At 44.4% G+C, this 17,272-nt stretch overlaps 1 protein-coding gene across 1 annotated transcript; it reads left to right on the plus strand.

Moving 5' to 3' along the window:
- Positions 1-551: 551 nt before the first annotated feature.
- On the plus strand, positions 552-16,889 carry LOC142590135 (uncharacterized). The gene is made up of 10 exons (XM_075702016.1): positions 552-705; positions 3,332-3,378; positions 5,314-5,352; positions 5,649-5,687; positions 7,141-7,240; positions 9,608-9,738; positions 10,531-10,578; positions 13,224-13,259; positions 15,717-15,885; positions 16,748-16,889. The coding sequence occupies exons 1-10, from the start codon at positions 630-632 to the stop codon at positions 16,762-16,764; spliced, it is 702 nt and encodes a 233-aa protein (XP_075558131.1). The 5' UTR covers positions 552-629; the 3' UTR covers positions 16,765-16,889.
- The last annotated feature ends 383 nt before the right edge of the window (positions 16,890-17,272 follow it).

Here is a 17,272-nt window from a genome sequence, read left to right on the forward strand (position 1 = left end):
TATATATAAAACATAATAAATACACTAGATGGAATCCTACATTGGATTTCCCAACCAACTACTTGGACTCGAAACAACAAAGGTATTCGATTCGTATTCGAAACCGCGAATATTCGGGCGCCCCTAGTAGTCAGTATTTTTGCGAGCAAGTTCCATGCATAGCGCGGAGCTGTCGCCACAGGCGAAAAAGCGAGTAATACAAAAGAAGGGAGGGAGGGGGGGGGGAGGTCGTTGCCTTTCAATCGCCGCCTTTAGGCGCACAACCATCTCTTTTCATTTGTTTTACAATTTCGTTGACGTCGTGTAACGCGGTTCCTCTTATTTTTATTTTATTTTTTTGCTCGCTCTTTAGTTTTTGAACGCGTCCACGTGTTGGCTCCGAAAAAACAAGTTTAAATAAAGCACCCCATACGGCGTGCACAACAGGTGCACGTGTCCCACGTGCCGAATATGAGTTCCCTCGCCACCGGAGCGGAGAGGATTTTTCAAATAACTTCACTCCATCCTCCCGAAAGTGTAGGTGGGTCTGGTATAAAAGCCCACCAGTTTTCAGACCTCGAAATCACCGCCGACCGTACCAGCGAAGACAGCGTCGCATCCCTGAACCATCTCCAATCGAAAACGCCAAGATGAGTCTGTCACACGTTTTCGCCGGTCTGCTAGTTTTCGCTGCGATGACATCAGCGGTCACCGCTTCGACGACGAGTAAGTAGTTTCGTTACTGCACCGCCCCTAAATATCGAGCTGCTTTCTCGACAACCCCGCTTGCTTTAGCGACTTCCCCGCACGAATCGTAAGGGCTTACTTGAGATATTTGAAAACGGCAGAGAAACGATAGCCGTAGTTAGTAAATGTTAAAGCGAGGATATCGGCACCCGTACTAGCAAAATTTAGGCAGGCTCCGGCAATTTGTACTTCTGAAAATTCCGGTAAGATGAACACGTGGAAGATAGCGTCGCAGCGTCGCTGAAATCGAACGTCATCAACGTCGCAATTACGGTTCGGCGCCACGGAACAGCGTTCCGCCTCAATCACATAACCTCTCTTTGTGCTCGGGCCGTTCCTGACTACTTTCCTATGTGAAATATAGGCGCGCATTAGATAGCTACAGTTTGCTCTTTCATCACGGAGTAAAGCTTCAAAATGTCCTACACGGAGAAAGACTCAACGAAACCTCCCCCCCCCCCCCCCCCCCCCCGCTAATAACAAGTGGAAGATGGTCATATTGGATTCATACCTGTTGTCGGCCTGCATGATTCTTTTCTAATAACATTTTACAAAAAAAGGTATTGTAACAAACAACACGTACTTGATAAAACTTGCTGATTTCACAGAAAAATGGAATGTCTATGACGCACGCGAAATCAGTTTTTGTTTTTCGTCACAGACTGGTACTAACTATGGCAGACAAATGATCGCATATACATTGCCCACTCTGTTAAACTACCAGCGCTGTTTTCTGTACTGCTGCTCTTACCTTTTTCTTTCTCCAAGCTTTGATCAATTTTAACTTCCTGCGGACAAATGAAGCATTTTTTTTTTCACCGTTACTTTCTAGGCCTTCAGTCGCTTATTTCACATGCGCAGTTATGTCATTGTACGTTTGACGCAAACGAACATTTCGTCTCGCCTCCGCCAAAGTGCAAGCTAGTGATGAAGCAGCATTTACTTGGCCCGAAATAAATCGGTGGTGCACGAAGGCACCGGACGGTGTCGTTCCCTAGTTACGGGACCCATATGTTTCCAGCAGCTCCTGGCCCCTGTCCGTCAGTGCGAGCTGAATCGGTAGGGCGGGGCTGGATAACAAGGTCTCCCATCGCTCAAGGGGGTTGGGGATTCGGGGTGTTGGTGGGATGGGGAATTATCGGGTACAGACCCCGTCAATGTTTTTGTGGCTTTCAGTCTGCGCCCCCAGAATTTTCTGCATGCTACAAATGTATCAGAATGGCGAAACAAGAATGAACAAATGAATTACTTAATTAATTAAACGTAAGAATAATACAGTAACGAAAGTCTAACTATTTGCAGGTGGAAACCGAATACACCTCTCTCGCGCTACGCGTACGGTGTTTTAGCAATTAAGCTACCATGATGGCCATCTTCCCGTCCCGCAATATTTGGTATTTCTGCTTATGTGCAAGTTTAGCTTTAGGAATGGTAACTAGCGCCGACCAAGGCCGTGGCGGTATGTGTGGAACGCCATTTTATCCGCGCGCTTTTCCTGTACTTATTCTTTTTTTCTCTATCGTTCAGGTTCGCAGCGTGTAAATTTGCCAACTTCAAAGGCAAGGCTGAAACCAGCAAACGGAAATTCCCTAGCAATAAAAGTGGACGAGAAGCCAAAAATTAAAAAAACATGCCCACTTAGTTATGCGGAGACTTCAGAGACATGTGCCCCAAACATGGGTCGTTTTCCTTCTACACAGTGGCTACCCATGTCACGTTTAGCATACCAGCCACGTCGTTATGACGTACAACCTGAGCAAAAAAAAGGTCACTAAAGTTCCACTAAGGAAGAGTAGTTAGCAATAACTATGCAGACATATAAAACTTAACGTCAGAAACGCTGTATCATGTGAAACCACTGTTTCGTTAGATTACGTTATCGCGATTCAGTATTATCTTCAGTGTACATTTATGAAGTGCCCCGTTACAATGCTTTACAAGGCAAGGCAACAATATCTGGGGAGAGAGAGAGAACAACTTATAGAGGAAGGGCAAGGAGGCCTCCGTGGCAATAGCCCTCTGCTACTCTGTTGAGAATAAAAAGGGAAAGCGGACATAAAATGAGGAGTTGGAATCAGGATAGGCAGTGGGGTAAGGTTATATACAAGTTTGTGGCCAAAGAGCACGTTCACAGCATTTATTCTAAGCCTGCCTTGACTAAAAACGCTACGACAGCCTTGATGGCTCGCTTCGTTGCCCTTGTATCTATCCAAGGGCCCAGCAACAAATTTATCTCTCAACGGCATGCTGTTAACAGGCGCCAACGAAGAAGTCGATCTCAGCCGTTCACAGTCATGTTGGGGCAAACAGCAAGTGTGTGATCTACTGTATCAATTACCTTGCGACATATCACACTCTGGCAAAACCATATGCGTTCGTTGCGATAAAAATCTTGTCGCGTAAACAAAATCTGGACAATGGCCTGCAGTGAATCACATCGGATGTCTCATGTTCTCGCTCAGTTTAACTGCTTAAAAGTGAGAAACAGTTTAATTTGTCGGGAAATATCGTGTGACTTAGACTCGTGCTCAAGTTTATTTCGTGTAATTTAAGAAAGCTTACGCATTTACAAATTGCCGAATTGATACGTTTTGTGCCGTTTCAGCGCCTTGCGTCAACGTTACACTCAACAACATCCTCAACATCAGCAGCGTAAGTAACAAAAATTCTTCCTCTGATACCATAAGCCTACCCCATGATTGAGCAAGTCAAAGAACGCGACAGCTTCAGCAAAGAGCGGGCGCCTTGTGCTCATTATGCGGCATCAAAGCAGGCACACATTTAAAGTAATGTTTGTGAAAACCACAGAAGTCATTTGCGTAGAACGCTTACGAATACCACCTGCTGTTTCTTTTAATTTAAATTGTACATTTAATGCCTGTGACAGATAGCGTTTGTCCAATTTTTCAGGTGAATTTCTGGAAGAGGCGGACGTTAGTTGTAAAACAAACTGCAATGTGCCGGCAGTTAATAAAAAATCCACTAATTAACTTTCTTGAAATATTAACTTAGGACGCATGTTCCAAATGCGAAATTGAAGCTGTACAGTATCGAACTCATTTTCGCTTAGGAGAACTCATTAAGACTTGCACAGCCTCCGAAATACATCCCGCCTTAAAGGTGGCTACGAAATAGTATACATGGGCGTTATAGCTAGCCGTTTCTCAAAAGCGCGCGCAAAGCAGTTCTCGATGATCCTAGTTGTTATGCAACGAAATTGAACAGAATAGGGGACCCAATTGTTAAAATTAAATAATGGGGGTTTCACGTGTCAAAACCACTTTCTGATTATGAGGCACGCCGCAGTGAAGGACTCCGGAAATTTCGACCACCTCGGGTTCTTTAACGTGCACCTAAATCTAAGTACACGGGTGTTTTCGCCCCCATCGAGATGCGGCCGCCGTGGCCGGGATTCGAACCCGCGGCCTCGTGCTTAGCAGCCCAACACCACAGCCACTGAGCAACCACGACGGGTGCCGCTCCCTTCCTGTTTCATGACTTCACTGAGTAATGGGGCCCTAAAAGATGTTGACAGCTGTGTTATAAAAGAACGAGAAAGACTGTGGTATGCGTCACGTACTCCACGGTACCTCACTGGCTATGGCATCGCGCTGCTGAGAAGAAGGTCATGGGTTCGACTACCGCCGCTGCGGCCTCATTCCGAAGGGGGCGGAATTTTAAAAAAATGCATTCGTGTACCGCGCATTGAGTGCGCGGTAAAGAATCCCAGGTGGTCGAAATCAACCCAGAACTCCCCCCCCCCCTCCCTCACCATACGGCTTGCCTCGTAATGAGATCGCGGTTTTGATGCGTGAAACTCGAGGATTTAGCTTTCTTTTTTGTACACGACAGCTGCACACATGTGCCGTCCGTACGACCATATCAGCATCGTCCATCACATCCATCGTCAACATATGTGTACATGCTCACTGTAGTGCACGAACGCCTCGCTTAAGAGATCTCATTTTGCTGCAATCTTGCATTACCTGATTTCGTGCTGACACTGCACTATTTCGGCCTACCCCCCCCCCCCCTATTCATCATTACATTCACTCCATGCTACCCTCAATTCCTTCCCATATTTTAAGGCCTCTTCTTTGAGTCTAGAAAACAACCGGTCGTCTGGTCTGAGCCTCGCAAGCCGCGCCCAACCTCACTTCTTTTCCCTCTTAACCTGAACTGAAATATCATGGCACCGCATTCTCCCTATAATCCACACTGGCGTCTGGTTATTCACTCACATTGCGCCAGTATTCCTTTTTTTCTTTCACCTATCGTGCAGTAGTCCTCAGTGAGCGAAAACAAAAAAAAATACAAAAAAAGTCTTCGATGTCTTCCACCGCAGAAACACTCGATTCCTATGGGTGACTGAGACGTACAGAACCATTGGCAGGGAATTCGTCATACCGTTATCAATATTGTTGAAACGCAGAATTTTTCCTTTTCTTTCTGCGCTTCACCGAAACGCATGAATATGCTATTTATATTCGCTTTGTTGTTCGCAGCTCCTAGCATTGCGCTTGCCTTTCCCGTAATAGTGCCACGAGGGATTGACAGTATGTGAAATAAATTTCTCTTCTCTTCCAGTGCTTGGGTAACAGCCTGAACTTCTGCAGTGGCACATCAGTAAGTTTTCGATTTCACCGCAGGTAGTCGCACTGTGTTTATCAGCTTATGTAATATCTTGTCGACACCTTTGATCACAACCAACAAAAAATAAATTGCGCTACTCCTTCCATGTTTGTACAGATAAGCTGGATAAAAAAGCTGGCATGCTGTTTACATTAAACAAGTACATCCCTGATATCGCATTATAAAACCATTCTTTCTTGTCTAACATATATTTTTTGTGCTTTACTCGAACCAATAAGGATGCATTATCATACACCCTAAGAACCACTTTTTTTTTAATCCTTCAACAGACAAATGGCCTGGTGACAGGACTCGTCAAAGTGCTCACGGTAAGTTTCGTCCGCGAAATGTTCCACTGGACGAATTGTTTAATCCCTTGAGTGTCCTTATTTCGGCCTGAAATATGATCGCACGCGCATTAAGGGCGACATCGTTTTCCATCGTTATTGCTTTTTCAGGCGCACATACGTAGTACGAATGTCGCGTCACTCCTCACTGCGCGGTCCTGACGAACCACTATTGCTCATCGAGAACTACTGGCAACATCTGAACATTTATTCACTGCCATTCATAACATATTGCTCGTCGTTTAACAGAAATTATAAGTTAATGAAGCGCTGCCTTGACACATTCAACACGCTCAATAAGAAAGCCTAAGAACGTTGTCCTTCGAAGAGGTGGCAGAGAGCTTCTGTTAGGAATTTCGGTTCCTTTATTCTTTAAAATACCTGCATGCTTCGGAGCGAAATCGATCAGCACCGGGTATTACTTGAAACGAAGCCGGACTGAGTTTAGCTCACGTGACGGTTAAACGAGCACGAAAGAGGGCTGGCGTGTTTAGGTGTTTTAGTTAGTGCACTTTAGGTATATTGCAAGATCGCTACCATAGCAATGCAAATAAAAGCAAATGAAAGAAGGCGACGTGAAAGGTGAAGAGCACGCCCCGAAGATCCGTTACCATCTTGACGGGACAACATCATGCATCCTGAAAGAGCGTACGCTCGAGTCAAGCTAACTGCTTTTCGGGAACAAAGGACTATATACGTCTATGTCTCATTCTAAACGAACCGAGGACTCTGACTATAGAAAGGTTAAGACCCATTCGATTAACCTTCTGTGCCGGTTAAGCAGGTGCTATGCTTCTTTGTTCATTTCGACAGTTATACATGGGAGCGTCTGCTCGTTGCCAGTTCTTTCACTCACTGCAGGTGTGATCTAGGGTTCATGCAGCGTTAATACCCTGCACTCGTCAGAGATGCAGTGCAGGACTCGTGCCAGTGGTGCCCTGCCGTCTCTCCACGAGCAAGTATCGGCACGGAACTGACCGGCACCGTAGTTAACGAAGTGCAGGGTGAATCTAATGAGCCTAAAGGACAACGTCAGTTGCTCTCATACTGGCCCGAAATACGCAACTTCGTAAAACCTGCTGACGTCACTCCGACGTGCTGACACTGTCATTTTGGCGCAGAAATGGTGAATGTTTGGCCTTCCTCTTCTGCACCAATAATAAACACTTTCCCGCCAAATGGAGGAAAACAGACTTTTGAAAGAACACTTTACGAGTGCGAAGTGACCTTTATTTGCTATTTAGTGTCCCTTTATTGCGTACGGCTTACACCAGCTAAATAGCGACAAGAATTTATGAAATTTGAGGAGTTGGCTAAATTTCTAGCATGCGCATCGGTCTCGTGGCTTCGTCACCGGTCGTCTCTGTCGCACAACAAGGATCACCGCATACTGGGACGGCTTCAATGAAAAAACTTATGAAACAATTATTTGCAGTGTGTCCTGCGAGGCGTCTACACCTACGGCTCACCCCAGGGAATCGTCAATGCACTCGGACCCCTGCTGGGTCTCATTGCCCAGCGCCTTGTATTTTCATGTAAGCTAATTACGATACCTTTACTCTTGTGTTGCCCGGTGCTCTGCAGAGAATTTATCGGAAAGCATGAAATGTTAACAGGCGGCTAGAATATTCTTCTGAAACTTCCTTTTCTTTAATTTTTTGTCTGCATATAAGGAAACAGTGGCTGGGGGGACGCTGTGTTCCTGCTCTAGTTTCGGAGCAAGATCGCACGTTATGGTTTCGATTGTACAATGCAACATTTGCCACTGGCACTGGTTTATTTCTATTTTTAAAAAGCGAAATTACCTTCCTCTTTACCTCTCGGCGTAAGCTGTGCTATAGATATGGCGGCTATGACGCCCCATGGCCACATCCGTCGTTTGCTGTACGGCAAAGCATGGCCTTCGAGACTGCTTTCCGCTACTCGCTCGCTGAGGAGCACGATTGTAATAAATTCCGGTGTTCTACGTGGCACAACCACGGTCTCATTATGAGGCGCTCACGGTAGCGGGGGACTCCGGATTACTTTGGCTACCCGGCGCTCTATAAAGGGAACCTAAATTTCAGAAGACGGTTGTTTTTTTTTTGCATTTCTCCCCGATCATTGAAACGCTGCCGCCTTGGTCGGCATCGAACCCGCGACCTCGATCTCAGCAGGCCAGTGCCATGTAGCCTCGGTTGGTCAAGGGGCGCGACGTGGGCACCACGAGGGGAGCAAGCGAAGGCAACTTGGGTTTTTTTTTTACGGGAAACCTCTTTAAGAAAGGCTCGAAGGGCATCCCCGTTTGCTGAGACCAATGTAACAAAAAGAACATGCCGTAGCGTCATCTCTTATGTATTTGCATCCATACTGCAACGCATGCACTTCGATATCGTTCCGTAGGGGAAAGAAGCCATTACGGGACCATGGACGCGTACGCAGATGACGCCGTTGCCTCGGCAACCGTGACGCACACGGAACTAAATTTAAGCCTCGCGCGCGGCGTTCGGAGAGACGTATAGCTCGGCAGTACGTTTGTCCATCCGAGCAGGAACGGTCGCGTTTGAGAGAGCTCGCTATGCCATAGTAGGTACAGGTCATCAAACTCAAACTGATGTTTAACGGGAGTTGTAAGGCGTAGAAATGCGCATTATGTGGCAAGAGAAAATTTCACGATTGCACTCTAAACTCTTGGAAAAATGTACACCCTTTGGGGCGTATCTTGTCCCAATACAATAATCGTCATCCGTGCGGCCCGCTTTTCCTTTCTTTAACGCTGCGAGCCCGGTACTTTCCAGTCATGAACGGCATGCGCCTTATCAGTGTGAAGCAGCATTCTCGACAGGAAAGTAGCGAGCGCCGAGTTTTCAGGAAAGGAAACGCAAGCAAGGCAGATGACGATTATTGTTGTGGGACAAATGTACACCCCAAAGGGTGCAACCGTTTTAAGAGTGTAAAAAAGTTTGCACCCTTTGGGGTGTATCTCTGCCGCACAACGATACTCGTCATCCGCCTTGCTTGCGTTTCCTTTCTCGAAAACGCCGCGACCGCTACTTTCCTGTCGGGATGGCTATGTCATGCTGATAACGCGCACGCCGTTCGTCACTGGAAAGTACCGGGCTCGCCGCGTTAAAGAAAGGAAATGCGGACAACACAGATGATCAAAGTTGTTGTGTGGCAAGATGCGACTCAAAGGGTGTAAACTCTTCTTAGGGTGTATGGTCGCAATTGATCAATGTACGGTAAGATAACGTCTTCTTCGGGCTAGCTAGTTGGTTGATACTTTCTGAAGCCTTTATAGTGGAAATAAAACGAACGCAAATAACGCAAGACCGAACAACACGTATGTGCATGTGGTGTCCGGTATTGTGTTCGGTATTGTGTTCGGTCATCGTGTTCGGTTTATTTTCGCTATATTGGTTTGACAAACTATCAACCAACTATCCCAAGAACAAGTTTTCATGCTCTCAATAATATGTACCATAAAATGCGACCACCTTGCTGAGTTTGTGCAAGAACAAATCAGCAGTCTGTGGTGAAATAAGGGTAGCGCGTCGAACACGGACGAAGAAAAATAGACGCCACAAACGCTTATACTCGAAAATAATGAATTTATTCGAACAAACGGGCCAGTATTTAAGTCCAAGCAGTAGTAAATGCGTAGTAGCAGGAGTTTCTCGCGCTACACACATTTCGTCATGAATGCGTGTACCAAAACATCGAAAAGCAATAGTAATCGCAAAAAAATGTTTTAAGCTGCGCAGGAAAAATGTAAGTTTGCGTATTTCTGGTAGTGTCTTCTGCTTCTTCAACGCCACCAACACACAATGACAATATTAGTACCGCCGGCAAGTGTTGTCATAATGCGTGCTTCTCTTTCTTCTTTTTTGTTTCTTTTTTCTTGGCTCCAACAAAACGTTCAGCCGTCAGCCTGCCCATCTTGGGCAACCTCTCCCTGTGCGGCGCCACTTCCTGCCAGAATTTCTTCCTCCAAAATGACACCTGCCAAGGCCAAATCACCGTTCAGCTGCCCGGCCTTCAAAACGTCGGCAGTGTACGTATTCACGAAACGCGGGAGTTCATCACCTTTCATTCATTCACTCATTAATTCATTCATCAGTGCACAATGATTGCATTCTACTAGTACTAACAAAAAATCAATAAACTTGATGGCTAACACTGAAGCTCAAGAAAAAAATCTAAGAACCACACAGCGAACTATGTAACGAAAGAAACGACAGGCATAAAAGTAAGACTGGCAAAAGCGATTGCAACTTGCGAAGCGTTTGAAAGAACACTAATCAATGAGGTCAGTGCCTCGCCGCGCTGATTTAGATGGTTCTAGGCATTTACAGTGCGGTTTCGATAATGTCTTGCTAAGACGTTGCAGTTCACGTTATATTTATAAAGTTCACGCCAATTCACCTATGTATCGTGGTTCTTTTTTTTTCTTAACTCGAGTATAGCTTTCTGCGTCAAGATGCACGAACTTGGATATGTCCGAAGTTGTTTGTGTGCTGCCCCAATGCACCTATTCTGCTTGTACCATACGGAGAGGACCTCGGCATATTGAACCTAAATGTTTAAATAAAAGTAAATTTACTAAAGAGCAGCGGAAGAGCCGGAAGACATGGAGTATGTTCAATTTTAGAAAACCTAAGCTCACACAAAACACATTGAACCTTTCTTTTTTTTTTTGGGGGGGGGGGGGGAGAGGGGTGGTAAGGTTACCGAGACGATACCCATAACCCGCGTGTTTGTCAAAACGTGCAGCGAGACTTGTTTAAAACGTCTCCTTTAGTCTTTGTAAGCGTACTTCATTTTACTTTCTTTTTTTCCCACGCAGTGCGTTGGAGACGTTGGAATGCTGTGCACAGCTGGATCTCCGACCACCGTGAGTTCAAATATTTCGGGACAGCCGCTCTGGCGAGCGATGCCTTCTCAATCTGGGGCGCTCCGCCTACATACAAAAGTTCATGCCTCATTCACGTCAAACTAATTCATTCATTCATTCATTCATTCATTCATTCATTCATTCATTCATTCGTTCGTTCAGTCATTCTTTGTTTATGCAGACAGCGCCACAACAAGTAGAAAAAACATTCGTCTTGTGTGTGGGGCTGAGAAAGACGCACCATTGCGTGGCAGTGTATTTACTTAAGACAACATCCAACATAGTCTCGGAAGACGCGACTAAGGCATTCATGCCTGACCAGGTCATTCTGCCCTCAAAGCCATGGCGAGAGAACAGTTTTTTGTTGGGGTTATGGCGATCGTGAATGACGATGATGATGATGACGTAGCTTTATTAAAAAGAGGGATGGCTCGTCGGCCTTTTAAGGCTAATGGTGAAGGCTAATGGCGAAAATTGGTGAATCGGGAAAATGACGACACGGCCGGCTACTGAGGAACCACGCGCCGAATGCCCGATAAACACAATCAGTAAGGAAATTTCGATGATTAAATACGTTTCACGCGACGAAAATGTAAATGGCAACCATACCCCTCTCGCATGCACTCACCACTCAGTCAACAGAGGCAGTTTGATATAACACGAGTTTGAAGACAAGCCGCATACAATAGCGATGACAGGAAATACGTATATACCCAGTATTCGCTTCGGCATAGCGAAGTGAATATCGTGTGTATGCATATATATATATATATATATATATATATATATATATATATATATATATATATATATATATATATATATATATATATATATATATATATGTATGTATAGCAGTGACTCAATACAAACCAGCAGAAGACAAAGACTGAACGAATGAAATATGACACGAACTAAAAACGTTCTTGTCAAGCACTTGGATACATATTCACATTTAACCTGTGCTGCGAAATTGGTTACAGTACGCGATAGTCTCTCCTTCGCCCGTTTTAATTTACACGATTCGTGCATTTTATTTTATTTTATTTTGCTTACTGTTACACCCGTTTGATTTACGTTCACAATTTACATAAGGCGGGTTGCGAAATATGTGAGCTTGGTCCAGGTAAACTCATTTGAAGTTCCCAGTGAGCAAGCTTGCGCAATAAAAGAATATGATATCATGCTTTTTTTGTTAGAAATCAGTAAGTAGAAAATTTGAGTAGGTAGCAGTGTTTGACGAAAGAAAAACACGTAAAATGTGTCACGTTGCCCTGTTTATCAAGTGCAATTTCTTATTTTTTGTCTAGTAGAGCACCTCAGTGCGCAAAATTATTTCTAAATGATTTGGCAGGTTCTCTTTCTTTTTTTCTCTTTTTTCTACGATTGCTAGTTTGATATTCTTGCGCTATAATTTAGTGTGGATGTCGAAAACGATGTGTGTTTTTTATATCAGCCATGTTCGGTAATCTTATTACTTTTTTGAAATGCCTGCTCGAATTCTTTCACCAAGCAGCCCTTCTTTTAATTGATTTTCCATTGTCCATGCATACCAAATAGTGTGTTCTATGTCTCTCTCTCTCTCTCTCTCTCTCTCTCTCTCTCTCTCTCTCTCTCTCTCTCTCTCTCTCTCTCTCTCTATCTATCTATCTATCTATCTATCTATCTATCTATCTATCTATCTAACTATCTATCTATCTATCTATCTATCTATCTCTCTTTCTCTCACTGTTATTAATTTTTTCTCGAGGAGGTATTGGTTCCGGCTAACCTTCGGCTCCAATGTCTGATAAAGTCACACAAGACACGCTTAACGCGATGCTAAAGAAATAAAGATATTTGTGGCTGTATTACAAAAAGTTACCGTTCGTATACCATGAAAGACTCGTAAACTTAAAGCCCTGTGGGGACGTTACCTTGCAATTTTCCACGCCGGCTCACTATGTCGTAAAGTATTTTAAAGGTATCTGCTTGCGTCCAGTTACATTTTTACTAGTAAAGATCGACTACAGTGTATTCTAAAGAACCCAAAGTCTAAACTAAGCAAGCTTTGCGAGCATTTATCGTGCCGCAGCAGCCATTGAACCCAAAAAGTATGTATATTCTTGGAAATCAGTGACATCACAGTGATGTCGTAGCACTGGGCGAGAAAATGAATAGAACTTTATAGTTCAATGATATCTTTTAAGAATCTTTCTATTAACGCTACAATAACCACAATATAGTTTCGAAAGAATATTTTATAGTTCTGAATTGATTCAGATTTTTTATTGATAATAATATCTAAGGTATATTTAAGGAAGAGATCAGACGACTGGTTGAAAAATCTCTCCCCCCTCCCCCGATCCCAGAATTAGTCGTGCCAGGATTGCCGGCTCTGAAGAGAAACTCAATTTGGTTGTTACGAGGAAAGACACAGAAAAAAAAAGAAAACACAAAACAGCTGGTGTTCACAAATGTCAACGTCAACCGGCCAATCGTAGCACCGCATGCACAAAAGCATATCTGAGACTGCGGCATTTATTTAGTACTTTCTTACGTCTCAAATCTCAACGTTATTTATTGTAGTGCCTGCGTCTCAAGCAATGCCTTAGCAAAACGTACTCAATCGCGGAGTAACATTGTTTTCCCTTCCTTTTTTACAGGCCAACGAGGTTCAATCGTTGCTCCAAACCCTGATTGTAAGTACTGCGTCTGTATAACTATGCAATTCCTTCAATAGGAAACAAGGAAACAAGGTGCCCGCGATTGTGCCGCAATTACAGGGATTATTATTCTTTTTTGTTGTGGCCTGTGCCTCAGTTTCTTCTTCCTGTCATTGAGGTTTGGCACCAAACAGGCGATGATGCTTTTCGCCCATAGAAGAATGCACATGGCATAATATCTTTCATATATGTCGAATACGAATGTAACTCGGCCCCGATATGTTAAACACGCATAGAAATTTCAAAAAAAACTAATTCTAATATAGCTCCACCCATATCTTTTGAGAAAAAACGAATAATTTGGAACAGGACACTTCTATATTTACCGTAAGCTGGACTACTAAATCACATCAATCGATGCCACAAGCTGCATCTTCGTCAGTCGTACTCGTCGGATGTGTTGCAGGTTTCCTCGGCACCACAAATGAAGTCGTCCTCGGTGCTGCCGAGGGCAGCATTTAATATACAGCACTTCTTAAAAAACCAGTCTCGGTAACCTCCAAATTAGCTTTACAGCGGGCTCCGCGCAGGAGCTCTAATAACTTGGCACTTTAGCCAGCTGTGTTCACGAACATCAGTCGGTAGCTCCATTCTGGGCCCATTCTTGAAAAGAAGAAAACGAAAGGTTGACATATACTCGAATAAGTATCGTACTGAAGCGCATTAAAACAAAAATTATCCGAACTTATTTTTTAGTCCTCGTAACTGGCCCCGGTGCCGCTGCATTTGTGTAATGGGGCGCTCTGCAACGTTCCGGTGTTGCTACAGACAGCAAACTCGGCTGAAAGATGACGAGCCAGGCGCTGTTGCCATTACCTCGCAAACCATGACATGCACTCCCGTAGAAAAAGAAAATCGTCACCTTTCGTTGCCTGAGCACAGACAAAACCTCCTTACAAATGCAAAAGCTCAACTAGCACAGAAGAACAAGGGGTATGAACGAACCTATATATAAATTAGAGTGATTCTATGCGTTCTTAATCAACGAGCGCTAGCAAATTGATGAAGAGAAACGTGCACAGAAACCGAACGTAAGAGTCTTCCCCACGATATAACAACATCAGCCACATATTTTGGATCGCACTCCTTCGGTATGATTCTACGCTATTCTTTCGGCCCCACTGACAATGGACGGTGTCGACAGTTGATGGCTAAACAAGTGGCAAAAAAAGTAATCACGCCGAGGGCGCTCAATTTCCAGTCATTCGCGCACCTTTTTTTCCCTGCTTACGTTATGTACGCACATCAATCGTAATGCGGTCTCTGTTACGGCAGAGCTTTCAATGCGGTAACAAACCCTTCGTTCCCGCCGCCCCGACTAAACTGTAAAATGAATTACGCCCTTAATTGTGAAAAGGGTTGTAAATGGGTCTACGACTCACAAACCTTAGGGTGTGATATATATAACTGACACCTAAAGGTGTGAGTTATAGAGGCATTTACACATTTTTTTTTTACTTTTAAGGGTGTAACTTATTTTACATTGTACGCTTCAGCCAGCGCTGACGGCGACCTTGTCATTCAATCGTATGAACCCGCTTGGCTCTGCAGTACAGCGCCATGGCCAGTGAGAGACACAGCTGCGGGTGCCTCGATGCGTACGAGAATATATTAAACTAAGATACATTACAGGAAAAAAATCGTCCAGTCAGTACGAAGATTAACTTCCGAGAAAGTTTCGTTTGTTCAGAAATAAATGTGGGTCATGCCAAGCCACAGACCTTCGAATCCTAAGTGTTTTTCGTGGTACGACAGCTCTGTATAAGAAAGATGCTGTTCTGCAGTGGCCTGGATTTTACTTCTAAAATAGCGTTGTAGAAAAGGTTTTCATCCTTGTGCGTTTATGCAATTGTGAAGTCTTCCTTTTTTTCACATTTTCGCGTGCGGAGTTGGCAAGCCCGACTCAGCATGATTAACCAACCTGCCTTTCTTCCATTAGTTTATACATATATATAGCGAGCGCCTTCCTGGATCCGGTAGTTTGACAGGCACTTATAGTTTGTAGACGCACTCACAAAAACGTTGCTTTTATTTCGAACGCTTAGGCCGGACCCCGACCGAATGTATATATACAGGGTGTCCCAGCTAACTCGGACCAAGATTTCAAAGATACCCCAAGAGCTCTAGAGCCGTAGTCATAGTAGTAGTAGTAGTAGGCCTAGTAGCCGTAGTCATATGTACGTAGGGCCAGTATTTTTTTCATTACGAAGTATTACTTCAATAAACACGTTTAACTGGTGAACTTCTCAATTATTGCTTGAATCGCAAACATATCAATCACAAAGTGGTAGGGCACCTTAATTAACCCCCGAATGCGCAGTTATCCAAATGCGCATTGCATCTCACTCTCTCCCTCTCTTTCCACGATCCACAAAGAAGGCTTACCCTCAATCCCAGTGCCACTCACTTTCCCCTTCTCTGCCCCTCTTCCAGTGCATCCTGCGCCAGATCCCGCTGAGCCAGTTCACGCAAGTCATCACGGGTATCGGCTGCACCCTGCTCACCATACTGAGCTCGCTCGCGAGCAACGCTTCGCTGGGCACCTCTCTGCAGACTGCGCTCGGGTCTTTCAGCGCAGCCCTACGCCTCATCGTGCCCACCTGTGAGTGCGCAATACATACACTCTCTTTCGAGCAGCTGTCGCGGTGCAGGCTTAGCGCGAAATAGCGAAGGACGAGGCAGAGAGCGCACGTTTAAGTATGATGTGTGTGTGTGTGGGGGGGGGGGGGGGTATTGGTAAGCGAACGTCACATATATATTTGTTTACACCCGTGACACACGGGTGGGTGCGATTCACTGATCATTCACTAAATAACGTTTTAACTCATTACCGTGCGACCCATATTTACAGTTTCTAGCCGTGGAGTTCGCGAGGCGGATCCACTTGGAACGAATCCTGAGGACGACACCACTTTCGATACATTAATTCAAGAACTTTGCGGAGAAATGCATTGGCGTTCCAGTTACTTGTGCGCTTCAATGCATAAAACGACGTTTTGTTTAGCAAATTAACTGGAACGCCAATGCATTTCTCCGCAAAGTTCTTGAATTAATATCTCGAAAGTGGTGTCGTGCTGAGAATTTGTTCCAAGTGGATCCGCCCTGCGAACTCCACGGCTAGACTTTGTAAATTTCAATGTGGGTCATAATGTAATTATTCTAAAAGGTAATGAGTGAATTTTTCTTAATTAGTCGATTTTACATTTCAATTTTTGGGCAAGTAGTGACCGCCACTTCGAGTGGACCAGCTCATGAACTAGAAATTTGATATCTGCTACAGGCAACTTTTAAAGCTTTTCCAATGTGCTCGTTGAAACACCCTGTATAACAAACCATTGTATAATACATTACCTGTCTTCGTCCCTACAGTTATCTAATTGTCGATTGGTTAATCCAGAATATATTCATACAGAACAACAATTTTTTTTTAGTTGTAATAAATTCCTTCTGTTTTATCTTTCTAGGTTCTACCACTGGCTGAAGTGACAGCACCCCTTGATTGATGATGGGGATGCGTGAAGAATCCACTTGTCAAAAAATTCTGCTGTGGCGTACCTTCCTGTAATCAAGCATTATGCGTTCGCAATAAAGATGGTATCAAAACGACCTATGTTCAAATTGCACTTGGTTTGTGACGTTTGCATTACAGGGCACCTAGTCTATATAATATAGCACCACCTATAGCCACACGACAGTCGACACAGTATCCAACTTGTTATACAAACTCATGCGTCACTGCGTTCTCCAAAGATACAGTTCACCAGATCAAGAAATTTTTCAGAAGCCGAATTGCGTGATATCAATATTTTATTCGTCATCGTGGTCATCACCAACGTCATAACGCGATTCAAGATTACCTGCACCATAGAACCCTCTCCCGGAGAACCCTCTCCTACAAGGGAAGGTAGGGGGGGATGCCGACCTGTCCATGTGGGTCGTTGGCCGCTGCTGGAGAGGGCGAAGGTGCCGCGACGTGGAGGGCTGCGTTG

This window comes from Dermacentor variabilis, chromosome 8 (genome assembly GCF_050947875.1).
Source record: "Dermacentor variabilis isolate Ectoservices chromosome 8, ASM5094787v1, whole genome shotgun sequence".
In the NCBI taxonomy this organism is placed as follows: domain Eukaryota; kingdom Metazoa; phylum Arthropoda; class Arachnida; order Ixodida; family Ixodidae; genus Dermacentor; species Dermacentor variabilis.